The sequence below is a fragment of the Prionailurus bengalensis genome, chromosome D1 (genome assembly GCF_016509475.1).
Source record: "Prionailurus bengalensis isolate Pbe53 chromosome D1, Fcat_Pben_1.1_paternal_pri, whole genome shotgun sequence".
Classification (NCBI taxonomy): domain Eukaryota; kingdom Metazoa; phylum Chordata; class Mammalia; order Carnivora; family Felidae; genus Prionailurus; species Prionailurus bengalensis.
This window is the reverse complement of record NC_057346.1, coordinates 68,886,151-68,908,452: the sequence shown is the minus strand read 5'-3', so window position 1 is coordinate 68,908,452 and position 22,302 is coordinate 68,886,151. Positions and strand designations below refer to the sequence as shown.

The window sequence follows — 22,302 nt, the reverse complement described above, 5'->3', positions numbered from 1 at the left end:
AGAGCGCCGACTGTGTCCTAGATGTGTCTGGCAAAGGTCAGACCCAGGCGAGGCCCAGGGGTCCCACCCCACTGTCTGCGGGGGTGGGGACGGTACAGACCCCAAGACCCCAGGAATGGTGTGGGGTGTGGAGAGGGCTCCCCGCACGGTTTCTAATGTTGGTGGGGCAACGGTGCTCAGTTGGTTAGGGAGAGCTCGGGCACAGGAAGGAATTTCCTTTGGAATTAAATACGGGCGTGACTTTGACAGGGGAAACCTCACTCAGGCCTAAAGAATGTGCTGGGAAGTTCTGAGTGTGAGGCTGGCCGTCTCCCTCGGCTGGCAGCACAACAGGGCCCCGGGTGGAGGAAAGGCTTTTGTCTGGAACACCCCGTCTCCAGCCCTGAAGACCACCGGTGGCTGTGAAGGCTCCCTGGGCGGCTGGAGCAGTGAGGAGGCTGCCAGAGGGCCCAGGGTCAGGGGGCTGCATGTGCTGGGGGCAGGGGCAGGAGGAGAACGAGAACTGCAGGACTGTTTCCGGAACCATCCATGGCACTAAAGGGTCGGGAGCAGGTGTTCTCCACAGGTGGTGTGCCCGCCCAGCTGTGGGGTGCAGGCTCCTGTTTCATGGGCTGTGTGACTTGGGGAAGGAAGAATTGGGGGAATGGCCCCAGGAGACCCACGCTTCTGCACACGTTGGAACTTCAGGAAAAGAATGGCTGGCGTCGGCTCCTGGCTCATGCCTGGGTTTTTCCACAGGGTGATCTCTGCTTCTTGGGTCAGGCCAGAACTCTTGGTGAGGTTTGGGGCCCCCTACCTGTCCTGAGCTGGCTGAAAGTTTCCAGGGCAGGGTCCAGGAGAGGCTGGGGGTGCCCTGCTGTGTTCGAGACCCATGTGTGGTTTACAGGTTCCTGTGACTGGACTGGTTTTAAGGTCAGATAAAGACCCACAGGGCAGGAAAGCCTGATTTGGCAATCTCGTAGAGCTTGAAGGGAAGCTTCTTGCTGATTTCTCACGGCACCTCTCCTGATCTTGCACCAGGGCCCAGCCTTGGGGACCCTGCTGTCCTACAGAGGCAGCGTCAGGGCCCCCGGCCTGCCTGCTCCCAGGGTCTGACCTATCTCCGTAGAACACTGGGTTGGGCTCCAGGGTGAAACAGGAGGTGGTCTTATGGTGATGGATGACGAGCCCTGGCTTGACCTGATACTCTGGGCCTTTGCAGTTAGGAGAGGCATTCCATTAATGGGACAAAATGCACCGGCTCAAACTGAAGCTTAGAAGGTTGTTCAAGCCTTTTCATGGCCACCTTTAAGCTCCCGCTGTGAGTTAAGCATTGCAGATGGAGGTGCGCCCTGAGGGGTTACATCCTGGGGCCTGGGCACTGTTCTAAGCAGGTGCACCTGTCATCTCTTAAAAAAAATTTTTTTAAACACTTATTTATTTTTGAGAGGCAGAGCATGAGTGGGAGAGGGACAGAGAGAGAGGGAGACACAGAATCCAAAGCAGACTCCAGGCTCTGAGCTGTCAGCACAGAGCCTGACGCAGGGCTCGAACTTATGAACCGTGAGATCGTGACCTGAGCCAAAGTCAGACACTCAACCGACTGAGCCACCCAGGCATCCCACCTGTCATCTCTTTTAATCTGCATGACAACCTCACGAGGTTCACAATTTACAGATAAGCGAACCAAGGCACAGAGAGGCTCAGTAATTTGCCCAAGATCACCCAGCTTGTAAGTGAACCCATAGTCAAGCCCAGGCATGGGCGCCAAACCCGTCTGCCCCTCATGCCACCCCAGGTACACTTGGCACCGGGTGGCCATGAGGGCGTGGGGAAATGAGTAAGCCAGCAGCGTGGCGAGTGCAGGGATGGGGCTGGAGAGGGGAGTGTGGGAGCGTGCACTCCACACAGGGATGGCTCTCCTGTATGCCCCTGACCTTCTGGTGTTGGCAGCCCCCAGTCCTGGGTGGATCAGGACAACTGTTCCCCATGGTCTGCTCTGCTCCACAGGAGCATCTCTGTTCAGGAGGGCCAGAGCTCAGACAATAGCCCCACATGCAGGTGGGTCATCAGTTTATCGCACAGACCATACCATCTGTCATCCTGGGAGCATTCAGGGCCTAGAACCCCATGCTCAGGGCCAGGAAAAGACCACTCACCCAAACCTCAAGTAACAAGTTGGGCCTGGGGTGCCAGAGCCTAGAACTTTCTGGTTGATGGGGGGTGGGGCTCAGCCAGGAAACCATGCTCTGGTCCCTGAGGTTCGACAGCCTTCAGAATATGCCAGTGCCTCCCCACTGGCCTCCTCTCTGTCACCTTCCCCCAGGGAAATGCTGACACTCAGGACAGAGGCTGAATGAGATGGAATCTCCAAGATGGAGAAGATATGGCCATAGCTTGCTGGGGGCAGGGGCTTGTGTTGGATTCCTAAGGGAACAAAGCACCTCAGCCTGGGTGACTCAGATGTATTCTCTTCCAGTTCTGGAGGCTGGGAGTCCCAGGTCGAGGTGTTGAGCCCATTCCTTCTGAGAGCTGTGAGGGAAGGACAGGTCTAGGCCTCTCTCCTTGCTTGTGGATGGCCGTCTACTGTCTCATATCAGCTTTCCTCCATGTGTCTCTGTGTCCAAACTTCCCTTTTATAAGGACACCACGTCCACCCTAATAACCTCATCTTCAGTAACTCATCTGTAATAATCTTATTTCCAAATAGGATCCCCGAGGTACTGGGGTTAGGACTTCGGCGTATGAACTACAGGGCATACAATTCAACCCACGCTGGGCATTTGGAGGCAGCAGGTGCGGTGGGAAGAGTGAACCTTGGCTTGCGTGGGAAGATCTGACAAACTTGGGTTTACATTATCTTGGGTTTTCAAACGTCATCAGTGACTTTGGGCTCTGAGCCTCAATTTCCTTACCTGGAGAATGGAGGTTGAGAAAGAGTTCATCTGTTCATTCTTCCTGTATCCTTTTCGTGAATGGCAGCCAAGCCCATGCTGGGGGGTACGTCATGGGCGCTGACCTCACAGGGTGCTGCGAGGACCGGGGAACCCACTAAGGCTCAAGTGAGTGCTGGCACATAGTAGGTGCTCTCCGAGCGTCCACCACCATCCTCTCCCCTCCATCCGTGGCGCACAAAGCCCTGGGGATGAGCAAGTTTCTGTCGGTGGAGGACCCCTGGGCCTCCATTCCGTGTGTCCTCCCTCCTTCCCGGGGAAGGAGTTAGGCCTTGGGCTGGAGCTGACACCGTGGATGGCCCTGGTCACGAGAATGAGACAGTCTGGGGCTCCCAAGGAGAGTGGGCAGTGCCCCTGGCCAGGGTGGGAAAGCCCAGCGCGGTAGCACAAGGGCCACAGAGAAGCCACATGCCGCTCGCCTTGCACGTGTGCTGAGGAAAGCCTGACGGGGCTGCTGTGCTCTTTTCTCCCCACTGCTCTGGGCTTCTACCTCCTCAGAGCCACTCTCCTCTGATAAACGCTGAACGCAAAATCAAAGACGCAGAACAGCACCTTTGCCATTTTCCACTATTTCATGATCGTGTCGACGCACTGGGGCTGTTTCCAGGCCCGGCATCCTGCCAGATCTCTGGTGTGCTCCCCGCCTGCCCCACCTCCCGCAGCATCTGAACTGAGCCCTGCGGGGCCTCTGGCCAGAGCTTTCTAAATATAGCTCCGTCCTCCTCCAGACTGCACAGACCAGATCCTCGGAATGGCTTCTGTCCTGACGGCCAGCCTCTAGGCTGTTTGTCAGTTGGGAGGGAGGAGCGGCACAGACAGGGAGTGGCCAGGCCTGGAGAGGAGCCCCAAAGCCGGGACACTAGCGACCCGAGACCCAGATGCCCAGGGGCCATGGCCTTGGCCCTGAGTTCCTGTCTTCTGTCACTGGGGAGGTGTGTCCCTGGCAGGCTCTGCTGAGCTGTGACTGAGGGACAGGGCACTGGTGAGGCTGAAGAAAGAGAAAAATGGTGATCTTCCTAGGAGGTGGAAAGAGCCTGCCTGGAGGGTTGAACTCCTGACTTCACGTCTGAGCTGGGTGACTGGGCGGATCCACCACCTTAAACCTCAGCTTCTTGGTCTGTGAAGTGGGGGTAATAAGACCCTGTTGAGGGGCTTAAAGAGAGTTTGTGCCGAGTGGCAGGCACCGGTGGGCCTCTTGTGCCAGGGCTGTTACGGCTCTGAAGGACACTCTGTGACATCTCATCCCAGCTGCTCTGTGGCACTCAGGTGACCCCGACAGTCTACACTGCTGTGTGTCTTTAGTTTTGCCTTGGTGTAGCATGGGTTCCCTCTTCTGGTCCTAATGGTCCAAGAGGTACCCCAAGCCCAGAACCTCCACGGCCCTTTAGATAGGGAAGCAGCCAAGCCTTCAGAACTCACCTCCTCAGCCATCCTGCACCTAGCTGGGTGCCGAGGCCCCCTTAAGACATCGGCCCACATGTGGACAGGGAAGAGGAGCTGGAACTACTAAAGAGAATAAAATCCTGCGGATGCCTGAGTGGCTCAGTTGGTTAAAGCGTCAGACTCATGATTCTGGCTCAGGTCACGATCTCACGGTTTGTGGGTTTGAGCCCGCTTCAGGCTCTGCGCTGGCAGTGTAGAGCCTGCTTGGGATTCTCTCCCTCTCTCTCTGCCCCTCCCCTGCTTGCCCGCTCTATCTCAAAAAAATAATTTTTTTTTTTTTTTTTTTTTTTTTTTTAAGAAAGAATAGGGGCACCTGGGTGGCTCAGTTGGTTAAGCCTCCGACTTCGGCTCAGGTCATGATCTCACGGTCCATGGGTTCAAGCTCCACGTCGGGCTCTGTGCTGACAGCTCAGAGCCTGGAGCCTGCTTCAGATTCTGTGTCTCCCTCTCTCTCTGCCCCTCCCCTGCTCATACTCTGCTTCTCTCTCTCTAAAATAAATAAACATAACAAAAGAAGAAAAATTTTAAAGTAGTAAAATCCTGGATTTCTCAGCTCCAGACTTGGCTCTGCTTAGGAGGCACCAACCCATGTCCACCACACTCCCCACCTCCCATCTACTCAGTTTTGTTTAAGATGGGAGGACCTGACCTGTTCCCAGGATAGTTGGGACCTTGCCTCCTGCAGTTAAGGAGTCTTTAGTGGAGACACTTAAACTAACAACTGTTAGGATCAGGCATAAGGCAGGGTAAAGATAGGAGTCAGAGGCTAAAAAATTTTAGCAGTCAAAGGCTTTATTTGGGAACTAAGGTCTCGGGCGAGGTTCCGTGACTCAGGGAGAGAGAGAGAGGAGTCAGGGAAGTCGCCCCCAGGTGTGGCGGGGTGGGGTTTTTAAGCTGCAGCGGTTCCGGGTTTAGGTCCGGGTGGGCCTTTTTCGAGTCAGGTCGTGCTGTCGCTCGGTGATTGGTTGACCTCCAATTCGTTCTGGCAGCTACTAGGGGCTTTTGGTTGGGTTGCGCTGGCAAAATGGCCGTCCCCTCTACTGTGGTTCCAAGGACATCCTAACAACAACCTTCTACGGAAAGCCTGATCTTCATACAAGGAGAAGCCACTCTGCTCCAGGAACTTTACTCCTATTGGGTGTACAGGTCACTGCCCATGGACCTGACACTCTCTGGATAGAGATAAGTCAGGACTAGATAGCGAAATCCTCAAGTGTTTCCAGGGATAGAAACAGAGAGTTGCTGGTAGAGACAGCAGCCCCTGTTTAGACTTTCCTTCCGACAAGCTGGTCCCTTGGCAGGGGGGGTTAGTGCTCCATGGGGATAAGGCATCAGATGGGCATGGGCTGTCCAGCTTTGTGTTGCTATGGCCACCATTCACAGAGCACTAACTCAACACAGCAGTCCTGTGAAGTGGGTCCTGTTATCACCCTCATTTTCAAAAGAGGTTGAATTAATATCCCAAGGTCACACAGGTACTCAGTGAAAAAAACCAGGATTCAAAGTTTGTGCTTTTTTGGCTTTTATGATTTCTTCACACCTTGGAGTTCCAGGGTTTCCAGGATGATCACAGTTCTTAAGAATAGTCACCAGGGCTGCTGAGAGGACATACCCACAACCAACAAGCTGCCAGATTATTAGAACAAAAGCACCCGGCTTTCTCCAGGGGAAGTCATGCTGAACTAACTTACCAGAGCTCTCTGGTAGTTAGCAAAAACATGTCAGCAAAGGAAACCTGTAGGTTTAGTGTATTGAGACTTTTCAGAAGTGTTTGGCAATGTTCCGTGCCAAAAATATTTTCATATCTGGAAGAAAATGAGTTACTTTGCTGTGGCTTTGCAGGGAATGCTTTGTCATTAGGGTAAGGAAGATATTCCAAAGGATACATGTGCACCCCTCCTGATGGAGATTGGTAAATAGCAGTGCCTCCCAGGGATTGGTGCTAGTAAGGTTGTAGTTCATATATACATATTTATTTTTTTTAATATGAAATTTATTGTCAAATTGGTTTGCATACAACACCCAGTGCTCATCCCAACAGGTGCCCTCCTCAATGCCCATCACCCACTTTCCTCTCCCTCCCACCCCCTATCAACCCTCAGTTTATTCCCAGTTTTTAAGAGTCTCTTATGGTTTGCCTGTACATATTTTTTAAATTAAAGATCCAGAAGAGGAAGCATATATAGAGGAAAATTCCAAGTCTGCAGGATTCGTGGGAAACGGGAAGCCAGATTAATGGAATGTGTATGTTTTTTGCTTTGGTTCCCAAATCCTTGCTAATGATCAGCATTTTGTTGGCCTGATTGCCACAGTAACAATCAAGGGGTTTCATCCATTCCACGCTTAACTATCGCGTGCCCTCTATATGCCAGGCACCGTGCTGGGCACAGGCATGGATCGCACATAGTTATTGTGCTTCACAAAAGTGGAATTCTGCAGGTCCTCCATTTGCTCTTTTTATTTCTTGAGCCATTGTAAACAGTGCTACTGCATTCTTTGTAATGTCCGCCCTCTGGCATTTCCCTAAGAAGTGACCACATATACGATCATTTAATTTGTTCCCTCTCATTGGGCTTTCACATTATTTCTGGATTACAATAAAATAACAGTATAGCCTTAAACATTCCTGTATTCCAGGACGCCTGGATAGTTCAGTCAAGTAAGCATCTGATTCTTGATCTCAGGTCTTGATCTCATGGTCATGAGTTCAAGCCCCACATTGGGCTCTGCCCTGAGAAAGAAGCCTACTTAAAAAAATAAAATCCATGGGGCACCTGGGAGGATCAGTCGGTTGAGCCTCTGACTTCACCTCAGGTCATGATCTCACATTTGTGATTTCATGCCCCTCATCAAGCTCACTGCTGTAAGCACAGAGCCTGCTTCAGATCCTCTGTCCCCCTCCCTCTCTGCCCCTCCTCTGCTTGCACTCTCCCTCTCTCTCAAAAACAAATAAACCCTTTAAAAAATAAATCCCTGTGCTCTGATATTTGTCCATATGGACAAGTGTTTCTGAGGATAATCATCTGGAAGAGAAATTATGAGGTCGGGAGATACACATTTAAATTTTTTTATAGAAACTGATGAATTGCCTGCAAAAAACATCCAGCTCAGTTTTAATTACCCCCAAAGCATCTGGCAACGCCAATTTTCTCAAATCCCTACTAACATGGGAATTATAATGTTTCCTATCACTGCTGTAACAACCATAAATTTGGTGGTTTTACAACAATATAAATTGATCATCTTATGGTTCTGGAGATCAGGAGTCCTACCCGAGACTCACTGGGCTGAAATCTTAAGAGTATCAGCAGGACTGAGATCCTTCTGGAGCCTCTAGGAGAGATAGATCCTTAGCCCATGGCCCTCTTCCATCTTCAAAACCAGTGAAGTCTGGAGTCTTTCTCACGTGGCATCACTCTGACACTGACCCTTCTTCTGCCCCCCACCTCTCCATTTTCAAAGCCCCTTATGACATTGAGCACACCTGGATAACCAGGAGTCTCTCCTTACCATCAGGTCAGCTGACTAGCAACCTGAATTCCACCTGTGTCCTTAATTTCCCCCTGCCTTGTAATGTGACGCGTCCCGGGTTCCAAGGAGTCGGACATTTGGGGAAGGGGTATTTCTCTGCCTACCACAGATATCATCAACCTTTTTAATTGGGTCCATTCTAAGTGAAAACATGGTATCCTGCTCTTTTAAGTCACATTTTTTCAAGTGTGAGGTTGAACATCTTTTTCTGTGTGAAGAGGCAGAAGGGTTTTTGTTTTCATAAGTTTTCTGTGTCTTTTGTCTCCTTTCCTGTTAGTTTTTTTTGGGGGGGGGTTGTTTTCAATGGAGTTAGAAGTTCTTGAGGGTAAGGACTTTTTCATATTCATGTTTACATCCCAGTGCCTCAAGACATGGCCAGATTCAGAGAAACTACTCCCTGCCTGTTGGCTCTCCTTTCTTCTCTCCCACCCCATTCTCTTGCTTCTCTGCTTTGGAAGCAGTGCCTGGACCTGGATGCTTCTGGCTGAGCCGAATGTGTCTAGGAGCGGGTGGTGGTCTTATGGCTTACGTACAGCGCCGTGGACTTCTCAGGCCGTGACAGGCTCTGGGGTTCAGACAGATTGGGGGCACAGCCCATGACCCAACCCTGCGCTGAGGCAGCCCTCTGCCCTTTTCTGAGCCTGTTTTCTCACCTGTAAAAACCATGATGGTGGCATGCTGGCATTTTAGGGTTGCTGGTATGGAACAGGACAAATATTGACCCCTCCTTTTGAGAGCAAGGACCCCTCTCGCAGAGCTGCCCCACTTGCCATGGGGAGGCCAGGAGGAAGCCCTACTAGGAGGACCCGGCAGGGTGCCAGCCCCAGGGGTGCTCCATGCCCCCTGATCCACCTCGTGGCTCTGCCCGACAGCAGGTAGAGATGACTTTCCCCTGCCTCTGACCTAGAAACGGAGGTGCAGAGAGGCCACGGGGCCCCAGACGGCGTGGCTAGTTTGGTGTAAAGGGACTCTTCCCGACCAGCCCGCTCCCACGGCCTCCCTCTCTCCCCCGCTTCTCCAGCCAGCTGGGCTGCAGGTCCCATGCCAGCCGCCCTCCTTCCTTTGGAAGCTAGCAACTGCCCTTGCCTGGCAGCCCCAGACCCGGGACTCTGAGGAGGGGGGCCACGGGAACCCTCTGCAGCCCTTTCCTTCATGGTCAGCAGCCTGGGCTCCAGCCCCTCCTGTGCAGCCGCCTGGGGCTGGAACTCATTAGCTCTTTTATTAAATCCATCTGCTCTGCTTGGAGATGGCCCCGAGTCTCCGTGCTCTCCGCCCTGGGTATGTGAGGCGGGGGCTGCACACAGATGCCATTGTGTGAACTGGGTCGGCGTCCTGGAGGGCAGAGGCCCAGGCGCCCTGTGTGGGCGAGGGCCCCGCCCGGCCTAGAGGGTGTGGATACTGAGGAGCAGGAGTCCATATGGCCGTGGAGTGAGGGGGAGTCTGGAGAACCCTGAGCCTGGGGGGGGTGGTGGCGTGCTGGGATAAAATGGGACACTGCGGGTTTGCTGCTCAGCCTTCCGCTGATGAAGCCGCCCCCTCCCCCTCCCCAGGAGTGCATCATTGACGAGGACTGCGGGCCCGCCAGGTATTGCCAGTTTGCTAGCTTCGAGTACACCTGCCAGCCTTGCCGGGACCAGCAGACGGTGAGTGTGCCCAGAGGCGTCTGCGGCTGCAGCACTGGGTCTTGGGGGCTGGGCTGGGTCCCAGAGAAGGAGACCTGGGGCAGAAGCCTTCCTGGAAGTCTTCTGTGGGGCTTTTAACCATGTCCGTGCTTGGAAGAGCCTCTCCATGCAGCCCAATGGGGCTGACTCCTGGAGTGACAAGGAGGCCATCTGCAGACCTGCCACCACCCTCACTTGGCGCATGATCTCATGGGTGACAGAGGAGGGAGGGAAGGCGGGGACTGGGTACCTGTCATTCCCCCGGGGTAGACCCATCCCCGTAGATGCTGCCAGTGACACTATTGCAGCCCCCACCCCCCACCCTCCACCCTCCAGATCTTTCTCCCCATCTTCCCAGAGAGGGCGGAGGGAGGGCCGGAAGAAGCCAGAGGACTTCCCTGATAGAGATTCCACAGAGAAGCACGAAGCCAGGGAAGTAGGGACTCCCTCCACCCAACAGATGTTTTGGACAAAGCCATATGGGCTCATTGACTTTTCTTGTCCTTTTTCATTACTGAGGCAGTAATAACACAGCATGATAACAAGTTTGGAAAATAGAGGGCTTCTTCCTCCCCTGTCTGGTGCCAGCTGTGGTCAGGCAGTTGCAGGTGTCCCTCCAGCCTGCCACCTCCAAGTGTGACTGTGGGGCCCCTGTGTGCTCTGTGCTTGTCAGTCCCGCATGCAGCTCCAGACTGTGGCACCCCCACGCCCTCCCCATCCAGATGGCCTTCCGGGCTTGGGCCTGGATTTAGTCAGCTGTCGAATCAGGCTGCTGCCTGCAGCTGTGGGCCATAAGCCACATTCCTTCCTGACCTAGGCGCCTAATAAAAAGGAGGCAAGGCACAAGTCTGTGGGGGACACACTACGTCCTTTGCAAAATCTCAAGCTACATAGGAAATACTCCAGATACGTGACTCACCCCAGGTGTCATCTTTCCAGTGTTCTCCCATCTCTGCTCCCTTAACTTCCACTAAAAGCCCCCCAAGCCTCAGACCTCAGTTGCCTCCTCTGTATAATGGGAGCATGTAGTTAACCCACATGTGGCATTTTCAGGGCTGGGGACAGTGACAGTACGTGAGCCAGCATGCTGTTGTCTGCCCGCAGCTCTGCACCCGGGACAGTGAGTGCTGTGGAGACCAGCTGTGCGTCTGGGGTCACTGCACCAAGGCAGCCACCAGAGGCGGCAACGGGACCATCTGTGACAACCAGAGGGACTGCCAGCCTGGACTGTGCTGTGCCTTCCAGAGAGGTGGGTGGGCTCTCCACTGGGTACGGGGCAAGCCCTGTCCCAAGCTCCACCATCCTGGTCTTCCTGGGGCCCCATCTGTGCCAGACATACCTTTGCAGGGTCCCACCTCCTTGGCAGGCTCCCAAACACTCACTCAGGGTGCATCCCAGCCCCACAGCCTGGCCTGAGGCAGGCCCCCACCTGGAGTGGACCACCAGGTCTTCTGTCTGTGTCTCCTGTTGACACCTAGAAAAGTTAAATCCCTTCAGGATGCATGAGCCCAGGGCAGGAGGAACAAGCCCTCTCCACTCTCCACCTCATTTCCCAGGCCCTGAAGGTAGCACCTGGCCCTGTCCTATCCTCTGAGGCTGTCCCCCTTCTAGTCCTGTCTTCCATTTTCACTGGCCCTCGTGGGTGAGGTTGCTCAGGCTCTTCCCTCCTGCAGTGTTTCTGAAAATGTCTCCTTCAGCTGCCTCCCCAGCTCAGCCTCTGCAGCCCCCAGCCCGCCTGGTACCTTCTGTCCCAGCCATTTTCCTCCAGGTCGGCGCTCCGTGTGGCTCCTCTGGCAGCTGTGGTTGCTCTGTTCTGTCTCATCAGACTCCTCCGTTTCCCTTCCAAGGCTTCCCCCAGGCCACACCCAACCCCAGGCCTCTGTTGCTGCTGTGTCCCAGCCTTGAGGGCCTTTCTTACACTCTTTATTTCTCCAGACCTTTGGCCTCAAAACCGAGCACAAGCCCCCCCTCTCCAGGTAGTCCTCCCTAACTGCTCCAGCCTTCCAGACTCATTCCCTCCACAGCCCATTCTGCCATTTTGTTTCTTCTCATTTCACCTCTTTAATTTTAACCTCCACTTCGAGGTTGAGGGGCTGGAAAGTTGGGGCTCCACCCCATTTCTCTGCTTCCTTCTGTGGTACCTGCCTGCTTGGTGCTGGACACACAGGGGTGACTTTCCCCTGGCCCTAGGTCTCTTGTTTCCTGTGTGCACACCCCTGCCCGTGGAGGGTGAGCTGTGCCATGACCCCGCCAGCCGGCTTCTGGACCTCATCACCTGGGAGTTAGAGCCTGATGGAGCTCTGGACCGATGTCCGTGTGCCAGTGGCCTTCTCTGCCAACCCCACAGGTGAGGCCCCACCTGCCCTCCCTGTTAGAGGTTGAGAGCAGATGAGATGCCACCCAGTAGGATCTCAGGAGCAAAGGGGTGATGTGGATTTAGTTCAGGGTAGGTTTAATTTGAGGTGTCCTTGGGTCTTCTGGATGGAGCATCTGATAGCAGACAGATCTATCGTTCTGGGGCTCGGGAGAAGGTGTGGCCAGGGGTACAGATGTGGAGCTCATCTGCACGGTGGTTGAAGCCTCATCATGAATAGGTGACCAAGGGAGATGGTGTAGAGGCAGAAGAGCTCCCACCTAGGACCATCACTGTGAAGGACAAGCTGAGAAGTTGCTGGCAGAGATGACTGAGAAGGCACAGAGGTAGAAGGGAAACTAGAGTGGGCCACCAAATTGGAGGGCACCATTGATGGTGTCATAAGCTGCCGAGAAACCGTGAAGGAGAGGTGTGGCCTCTGTGCAGTCACTCTCAACCTTCTCTCCAGCAGAACCCAGGGTGGCCGGGCAGACAGACAGAACTCCCTGGCCCTGTCTCGTGATATGACAGGCTCTGCCCCGCCGTCAGGAATTGTTCCCACCAGGAGGCCCAGATGGGCAGGGGGCTGAGAGGGGTGACACATTGCCATGAACTGTCGGGCCCCCAAGTCCTCAGGGCCTGCCCCAGAGAGTCTCACAGGAAGACAGACCTCCATCAGAGGTGTGCAGCCATCCCTCTAAAAGTGGCCTTTCCTCAGTAATGTTTGTTAAAGTAAGATGTGGACAGGAAGGTGAGACTCCACTGAGATCTTAGCGGAGGGGTGAAGGTGAGTTCCAGGCGCGGGGCCTTTGCTTTCCTGCTTGGGTCTCCCCGTGTTGATGAGTCCAACTTCACACGCCCTCCCCCTGTGGGGACACATGGCCCTCGGCTGAGTCCCTGCCCGGTCTCTCCCTAGCCACAGCCTGGTGTACGTGTGCAAGCCGGCCTTCATCGGGAGCCGTGGTGAGGACGGAGAAAGCCTGGTGCCCAGAGGGGCCCCCAACGAGTACGAAGATGGCAGCTTCATTGAGGAGGTGCGCCAGGAGCTGGAGAACCTGGAGAGGAGCCTGTCTGTGGAAATGGCTCTCGGGGAGCCCGGTGCTGCCTCTGAGCTGCTGGAGGGAGAAGAGATTTAGACCCAGGCTTGTTTTGTGGGTAGACATGCAATAGAAATAGCTAATTTATTTCCCCAGCTGTGTCCTCTAGGTGTGGGCTTTACCGGGCTTTTTTCCACGGCCTCTTCCCAGTACATGTTCCCTCTGGCTTGAAACAAAATGAGGTGCTGTGTATTTGCCCAACACCCCCCCAGACTGTGCACGGTTCCCGTGCCTGGGGAAGATGGGGGTGTATGGGAGGGTGGAGGGCTGCTAAACTGGTCCAGATCATTGGCTGTTTTGCCTCTGCTGGTTGGCACCTGGCACATTTCATTTTGTTCTACATCCCTTGGAGAATTGTTGGAGGGGAGGCAAGGGGAAAGGATGCAGATTTCCCCATGATGGGTTTTGGGGAAATGTTGACTCTTACACATGTGGAGAAGAGTGCCCTGCTTTGCAAACGTAAACCTGGTGAAAATGTAACAAGTGGCTTTTCCAGGCATTTCTTCCCACAGGCACAGGCAGGCTGTGCCTTCAGCTGCTGTGGGTGACGTGTTCTGTGCACTCTGTGTTCCATGTGTCCCTGTTCTTTCATCAGTGTTACTCGGCTCCTACCTCTGTGCCAGGGGAGCAGTTCTGCATCACTTGCCAGTCCGGTGAGGAGGGTGGTGGTCTCCCCATCTGTCAGGATTGTGGTGTCTCAGAGACATGAAGTTGCTTGCCCAAGTCACACAGCTAGTGAAGATCAGAGCAAGATGCACCCAGGTGTGATTCTAAGCCCAGTGCTCTCCCTACCAGCCTCAGGGCCACGGAAAGCACTCCGTAAAAGGGGGGAGGATGGGTTTTTGTTTGTTTGTTTTTGAGGCGTATCTGGAAGTAAGGCCAACCTAGTTCACTGTAAGATTAAACTTCTACTGGTAGAAATAGCATTCTCCTCAGTGTGGGGGTGGCCATCATTCTAGTGGAGACCAGCGATATTGACGCTGTCCCCCTATGGCAGTTAGTTATGTTAGTGACTTTGAAAGTACTACGATTGGTGCATAAGATATATGTTAACTTGTCAGAAACAGTGATTGTAGGGCCAGGATTATAAATGAAATTTGCAAAATCACTTACCAGCAACTGAAGACCATTATAAACCACGTGGAGAAAATCAAACCAAGCAAGGCTCTATGAAATATGGTTGTAACATCCACACTGAGAGCACTGGACTGGATGCTATTCTGAAAATGGTATTTTCAGGTGCCATTGACTGTTTCCATCATGTATTCATCCAGAGTTAAATTTTAAAATTGCACATGATTGTATAAGCATGCTTTGAGTTTTAAATTATGTATAAACATCTATGTTGCATTTAAAAATCAAGCATAAATCACTTAGACGACTCCTTTATAGTTCTTGGATGTCTTCTTTCTTTTTGACTTTGAATAAATAAAATGGGAATGATCTGCATTGTCCAAAAACAAACAAAACCAAAAAATTCTTACACGTAAGTGACTTTAACATTCAAGTGAAGCACACCGGTTTTAGCATCAAAATATTTTAGAAATGTTCACTGCTTTTGTAAGGCATTAGTCTTAAGAGTGTCAATACTTCACTGTCTTCTGAAAGAGTAAATGGAATGTATATGACTCTTCTTTCCACTCAAATGCGGTTCTGGGCCAGAACATAGATCTTCAGAGACTATAATAGTAAGACAATATATTAAGGTCCGCTGGGGGAGGGGGGAGGGGGCAGGCACCGGATTAGACAGTCTACCTCTATCATCTCTAATCTTCATTGAATCCACGAGTATTTTTTCATTTAGCAGATGAAAAAGAAGCTCAAAAATATTAAGCGATAGTGCTAAAAGTCAAATAAAAAATCTAGTACAGTAGGCCCAGGATATACTGATGATTTTAAGATCAAATATAGAGCTGATCTCTACTCAGTGTCAAAAGTCACCAGGACCACTCTACATCCTTACTACTCAACAGGTACTGACGGAGAGCCTACTCAGAACCAGGTGCTAAGATCTACTGTGGGGCTGCCAGGTTGAGCCAGATAGGGTCCCTACCCTGGGCGCATCACAGCCTCATGAGAGACACATTAAACCCAGCACCCACCAAAGCAGTCAACCCAATGTCAGAACGGTGATGGGAGCCCCAGAGAACACTCAGCTGCATGGGAATTGGCTCTCAGAGATCAGAGTTTATCAGGTGATCAGAAGGAACAGGAAAGGGCATTCTGAGGGCAGAGGGAGAGAGGTGAGAAAAAGGGCTGGCACATAGAGGAAACTGCAAGTAATTCACAGCGCCTGGAAGGCAAGGTGAATTTGAACAAGCGTGTGGAAATGAGGCTGAAGATTATTTTGTTCGGCAAAAATTTTGAGTTCCTACTGCGCCAGGCCCTACCTGCATGAGTACCAGGAGACCATGGTACATAAGATAAAACTAAGTCCCTCCCTCACAGAATTTATGTGCGGATCCACCCTGCTCCCCTGTCCTCAGAGCCCACTTCCAGTGGGAAACTGCTTTTGACAGAACACATTTGGCACCATTACTGGAAAAACAGAACCACTGCGTATTTCTCTCTCAACAAACCGGTACTCCTTAATTAAATGGGTTACTTAAGCATTATAAAAGAGGCTGAACACTCAGTTCACTGGGGAAAGAGGCAGGTTGGGAGCAAAGAAAGCGGAAAGGAAGTATGTTCCCCACTTCTCAGGCAAGGCTGTAAGGTCCACTAATCAATCATTCCTGGCCTGGTCAATTCTCAGGCTCTGACCAGTCAGAAGACCTGTTTCTCCAGTAAAGATGAGCTGGTGAGGGGATGAAGAGGCGTGCTGTCATGGGGAAGGGGCAGAGCATTTCTCCCCAGTGCTTTTTTGCCCTCCTAGCTTGGCCCCTAATGATCGCTGTGTGCTTTTCTGAATGGTCACACACACTTTCATGCACTCTTGATCTTGTCAAGTATTCTTGTTTCTAAAAGCTGACTTTTGAAAATTAACACCAGAACTAATCAGGTGGTCACATAGCACCCTTCTTCCCCACAGGAATGGATGGCACTGAAGGAGCACCTTTGATGACATGTACTCCTAGTCTAGATGGCTATAAGCTTTATTTGGGTCATGAACTCCTTTGCAAACCTGATAAAAAAAATATTTTACTAGGCCCCTAGAAAACTATACATTCCACACAATTTTGCTTTTAAAAATGTAAATTGCCTTATAAGGCTTCTGACTGCTAATGACTAAAATATTGCCTTGTTTTTCAAAAACTACACAGACTTTAGATGGAATAGTTTTATTTAGCAAATAAAAGCTGCTTCAGATTATCTTCTATTCCATATTTTCTAGACTACAATTTGTTAAGTCACAAGTGCAAAAGAGCTGGTTAGGGTCTTGATGCTAAACAAAGGGACAGAATTCAGCAGGAGAACTAGAGTAGCCAATTGCAAAGGAAATACTAGCAAATGAACCAGAATAAATGATTTTATTGTATTCCATACATTCACAGGTCACTTCCAGATTTAGCAACAACACTGATTAGCCATGCTCAGATTCTGTGTACTCATTTAGCTTCGACCATGTAATAAGTTTTAGCTCTCTCCTGGCCTAGAGAAGGATCACACCACCATTCCTAACCGTGTAGCCTGGCAACGATTTTTCTAGCTGTGGCAGAGCCTCACGGCCCCCTCCCCCACCATTTTCTCAGAATCTCTAAGTACTTCCCATCTGTTATGAAACAGATCGCCAAATACTCTAGTGCAGGGCTCCTTTGCTCTTTTTATCTCAATGTAGCTATTACCCCTTACTTACACCTTGGTCTGACAGGTGGACTTTGAACTAGCAAGCTTCTACAGACCAGCCAGACACAGCACAGTCCTGAAACCATAGCTTCTGCTTCTCTGACCAGAATGCACTCCTCACCTTCAGCACCTGCTTCAGATACGTAGGTACTTGGTTCTCCCACGGCATGCCTCGTTGATGCAAACCCATCTCTCCCATGGTAGAAGCTCTTCAAAATCCTTGTGCGACCTCTGAGGAACGGGGTCACGATTTATTGCATGTGGTCTGTGTCTACCTCAGGAGATTCGGCAGATGAGTGATCACTAGGCCCTGCTGCCCTGCGCTTGGGCAACTGATCCACACAGTCAGTGTTCTGCCTCTTGGCTCCTGCCTCAAGTGATTCTCTGAATCTGAGGGAGGTGGATCACATTAACCGCCCTCGCATAAATTACTGCGCCCATCACCACAAACTGAGTTTGAACAGTTCGTCGCTCCCTTTACTGAAATGGTCAAAGTGCAACACCGTGCTCTCACTCTATCAGGCACTGAAAAGCAGGAAGCTTCAACTTTTTTTCTATAATGAGATCTATTTTCTTCACTCTTGGTATTTGTAGTATGCCTGTAATCAGCAGCAGCAAACACAAAACAAAAAGCAGGGCAGAAGGCACAGAATGAGGAGCAGGTGTGAGAACTTTACCGTTTACTCTTAAAAAAACACGAAACCAAACCAAACCAAGCCCAAAGCCTGTTTTGTTGACAACTGGCCTCTCCTGCTCCACAGAGTCAGTCCTCAAACGCAGAAACTCGAATTTTTAACCCCTAAATTCCAAGTAAGTAGGCCTGTATCAGAACCAAAGAGTTGTCATGTCACACCAGAAAATCCAAGTGATTGGAAAGACAATTCACTGCACATGCTTCCAAGAAGCAGAGGAGACTATGAGAACGCCAACCCCCTAACGCAGACTCAGAACAGTACTTAGATGAAATTTAGCAGAATGCACACAGTTTACATGGAATAAAAATTAGCCAGAAAAATACCTTAGAAAAGATTTTTTTCCCCCTGTGGATTCCAAGAAACTTTAAAGATATTATGGAATTCTCAATCATTATATTCAAACTACAAAGCCAACATCTGCTAATACTATTTTCTAATTATATCTTTCTTAAAAAGAAATAAGGTAAAAATCTGATTTTGAAATATTGACAGGATCCTCCAAAGTATTAACATCTTTTCATCTGAGAACTTTACTGTAAACGTATCTTACAGAAAGAATTATTCAATACTCATTACAAAATATTAAAGAAAATAAATCTATTCTTAACCCAGACTCTTCATCCACAAAAGTTTAATGACTAAAATAACACAACAGAATGAACAAATGTTTTATTGGCATGTTCATCGTTGTAAACAGCATCTGGCATGAAAAAGTTTTACCAAAACCTTTTTAATTGATTTTTATAAATTAGATGGCATTTTCAAAATTTATGTAGAATTGTGTTCATTGAAGTCATATTTAGCAAAGCAAAAACTTGCCCATTCTAATAGACTTTGCAATGAAATCATGTTGACTACATCAGCCTGTGCTATGACCTGACTTACTAGCAAGTTTTTTTCAACACGATGTTAAGACGCTTTCGCAAAGTTAAACTACATGTAACTACAAATCAACTCCAAAAATTAAAGTAGGACTTACAAGGGTTCGAGAAGATTCAAACTTGAAGTAAATCTTCAAAAGTAAATGTACAAAGGAAAAAACTGAAGCCGCTGAACAGAAAAACCTCATTAACAAGGGCAAATACAATTGTATGGGACCCAGCACTGAGGAACCTCACTGAGGATTACATGTACATAGACTGCTATACTCCTCAATGTACACAAATGTACATCATGAATGGTACGTGAAAAGAATAACCATGGGAAATAGTTGAACTGCAATTATGATAACTCAATAGGATCAATTTTATTTACATGCTGAATGAACGAGTGAACCATATTCTCTACATCCATAACTTAAGTACAATCAGTTATAATTACAATATTGCAGCAATTTGAGCTGCTACCTGCTGGGAGCGGTCTAAGGGAAACGTTTTGATGTTCCAGAATAATGTTTTAATACTTTGCAAAAAATGAAACAAAATAAAAACACAACTTCACAATTCTTTACTGGGTTATGGCTGGTTCTAAGAATTTCTCTCTTCAGCTCCTATTTTTGCTGCTTTCCAAGAGTCAACACACAGTTGCATTTACTTCCAAATTGTCAATGAGGTAATGTGTGTATCAGTGAAATAAACAGAAAATTCATTCATTCATGGCCTTTGCACAGCTTTTATTATGAAGCTATGAGCATCCTGTTTGAGGCTAGTTTTACTAGCGGCTATGTGCACATTTGTCCGCAATAAAAGAAGTGTACTCATTCCCCTTCCCCCTTTCCTAGTAGCAGGTTTCGCTTTTTGTTTTTTGTTTTTATTTTTTTGCACATCCCTTTTCACTTTACAGTACATTTGACTATAGTGCACAACATGATTCCAAGTCAAAACAGTGGCCCATTGGGCACTGAGCTTCTGATTGGTGAAGGGCAGTCCAATCAGTGCTGGTGTCACTGGGTTACCCCTAACCATGTCCGGCCATAATGGCACTACACAGTAGCAGTGAACCATCTAATTAAAACCAAAAATCCCCCAGGGAAAATGCTACACTAGCAGAGTCAGTCTTGAGTCAGATCTTTATTTGGTGCTCCATCCAGATATATTTTTAGTGCTTTCTCTTTCCGAGGTGAGTACGTTACACGATGTCCCGTCTTTTGCAGTCGACTGCTTTCTTTTTTCATCAGTTCATTTCTTTGCTCGTCTGTTAACTCCATTAATTCTTCTGTTTTATCCCTACATTTAAAATATTAATTACATATTAGATTGGTATAGCCATCTGCCTTTAGTAACTTACGCTTGAATGTTATAATGCTCCTTGGTAAGAAAATGAAATCTGATTGTCACTGGTGAAGTTAAATAATCTCATACTAAGATGTCCTGGATGGCAAATGTGTTTATTATATTAACACAGCAATGACTTCTAAAAATGGTACAGAAAAATTCCCATGCTATTGTAAGTGTAATAACAGCCACCACTGATTGAACATTTATATATAAAATGTTCTATGTACTATGTTCATAGTTCATATGTACTATGGACAGTTCATAGTTCACTATGGACTATGTTCATAGTTCATATGTACTATGGACAGTTTTGTTAAATGCAGTAGTCCTTGTTCTCAGAAAATCCTGCAAGGCTGACGTCACTGTCACCATTTCACAGATGACGAGGAGTTAGGTAAGTAACAAAGCCTAGTCAGAACTCTTATCTGCCAGGCATCAATGACTATTCTTTTTCCTCCGTATTTGTGCTGGCTCACACAGTAGCCACTTGCTACACGTGCCTACTGAAAGCTTGAGACCTACTGGAAGCGTAACACACACTATTTCTAAGAATTACTGTAAGAAAAAGAATGTATTTTTTTCATGAACAATTTTTGATATTGACTACATGTTGTGATAACATTCTGGATATAATGGGTTAAAATATTTTATTAAAATTAATTTCACCAGTTTCTTTTTACTTTTTTAAGTGTGGCTACTAGAAAAATTCAAAATGTAATGTGTGGCTCTTGTACTAAATACTGGTCAGGGCTGCTTTATACCATAAAAAAAGTAAAGGTATTTATGGAAAACAAGATACTTATGGACAACAAAAATGTTACATCACTATGAATAACAAATACACTGTAAAGATACCTATAAAATATGACGGCACCATCATCACAAATATAAAGAGGCCAGACATTTAGGGTAGAAACTTTAGGATTCCAGTCCAAATCCTGATGAATATCAAGGACAGAAATATCGCAGGGAAAAGTTCCTCTACCCTAAGGAAAAAGTAAATGAATGAATAAATCATGCTGACAGCCATGTTTACTGAGCACCAGTACCCAAAGGCAAACACTCTCAAGACTTTACCTTAGCAAATTCAATATCTTCCAAAGGAATTCCACTGATTTCACAAAGCTGTAAAAGGAAACATTTTATATGAGTTCATTTAAAAAATAAATTTGCTTAAATAAGTTATCAACCTTTTAACCCACACAGAAATAGCTTGATGTTTTCAAAGATGGAATAAATGTTTGATATAAGAAATTAGAAAAAAAAAAGCAGAAAGTGAAATCGTCTCTTGTCCACCCTGCAAATACCATGTCCCAGAAATGCCAACTTAGTATATTCCTCCTAGACCTTTTCCTATGCACATATAAACTACATCACATATATCTAAAATGCACAAAATTATATTTATGAAACCTCTCTATAGAATACTTTTATATAGCCTATATATAAGAATAGGACACAGAATAACCTCATGATCTTCAACAGCTGAACAATATATCATTTTATTCCCTACCAATGGTCACTGAGCCTATTTTTAATTTTTCTAGTTACAATGCTATACTATATATACCTTCATGAACATCCTTTCATATTTCTGCAAATATTTCTTGAGAATGAATTCTTAGATGTGGACTTGCACATCTGAAAAGCTGATAATGCCAAAGTGAAGCCTGAAACAGTGATGTCAATTTAGCCACCTATCAAAGCTGTATGAGGGGCGCCTGCGTGGCTCAGTCGATTAAGCGTCCAGCTTTTGATTTCAGCTCAAGTCATGATCTCACGGTTCATGCGTATGAGCCCCACATTGGGCTCTGTGCTAACAGTGCAGAGCTTGCTTGGGATTCCCTCTCTCCCTCTCTCTGTGTGCCTGCCCTACTCGTGTGAACGCATGTGCGTGCACTCTCAAAAACATACAGACATTAAAAGAAAAAAAAAAAAAGCCGTGCAATCTTGCCTGTTTTCCCAAACTGACAACTCAAGGCATTTTATTTCCTACACTTTCAGCATTTTAAGAGGTAAAGAATGCTGTTACTGTTTTAACTTGTATTTATTCTTCAATGAATTGCCTATTCAAGTTCTTTGCCTACTTTAAAATTAGATTATTCACCTTTTTCTTATTAATGCAGTAGCTCCATATAAATACGGACCATAATGCTTCATATCTGTTTCAAATATTTTTCCCCTTCCTTGTTTTTTATCTTTGTTTATCGGTTGTTTATTAAAAAAAGAAGAAGAAATTGGAGGGACGCCTGGATAGCTTAGTCAGTTGAGTGTCCGACTCTTGATTTCGGCTCAGGTCATGATCCCAGGGTCATGGAACAGAGCCCTACATTGGGCTCCATGCCCCGTGAAAGATTCTTTCTTTCTCTCTCCCCCTTTGCCTCTCTTCTCCACTCATGCTCTCTCTCTCTAAAATAAACATTTTTTAAATTAAAAAAGAAGAACTGGAGAGGAGGCTGTCTGGAAGGTTTATACTTTTATGTGGTCTTTTCCTTTTTAGTTTCTGGTATTATGCTTACAAAGATCTTTCCGTCTCTAGAACATAAAAATATTTTCAACCTTTTCATCTAGTACATTTAACATTTTA

At 48.3% G+C, this 22,302-nt stretch overlaps 2 protein-coding genes across 3 annotated transcripts in view; one reads left to right on the top strand and one right to left on the bottom strand.

Annotated features, from left to right (window-relative positions):
• The window catches only part of DKK3 (dickkopf WNT signaling pathway inhibitor 3), a 46,879-nt gene extending 32,477 nt beyond the window's left edge, over positions 1 to 14,402 (top strand). Inside the window, exons 5-8 of the mRNA XM_043580675.1 lie at positions 9,458 to 9,550; positions 10,673 to 10,817; positions 11,759 to 11,915; positions 12,838 to 14,402. Coding sequence (XP_043436610.1) covers positions 9,458 to 9,550; positions 10,673 to 10,817; positions 11,759 to 11,915; positions 12,838 to 13,057 — 615 coding nt within the window. The 3' untranslated portion in view covers positions 13,058 to 14,402. The remainder of the gene's footprint in view (positions 1 to 9,457; positions 9,551 to 10,672; positions 10,818 to 11,758; positions 11,916 to 12,837) is intronic.
• A 3,751-nt stretch (positions 14,403 to 18,153) lies between these two features.
• Positions 18,154 to 22,302, bottom strand: part of USP47 (ubiquitin specific peptidase 47) — a 108,151-nt gene continuing 104,002 nt past the window's right edge. For both annotated transcript variants that reach the window (XM_043580674.1, XM_043580672.1), the window contains 3 exons: positions 20,793 to 20,840; positions 20,571 to 20,701; positions 18,154 to 19,664 (listed from right to left, as the gene is read on the bottom strand). In XM_043580674.1, coding sequence (XP_043436609.1) covers positions 19,490 to 19,664; positions 20,571 to 20,701; positions 20,793 to 20,840 — 354 coding nt within the window. In that variant the 3' untranslated portion in view covers positions 18,154 to 19,489. The remainder of the gene's footprint in view (positions 19,665 to 20,570; positions 20,702 to 20,792; positions 20,841 to 22,302) is intronic.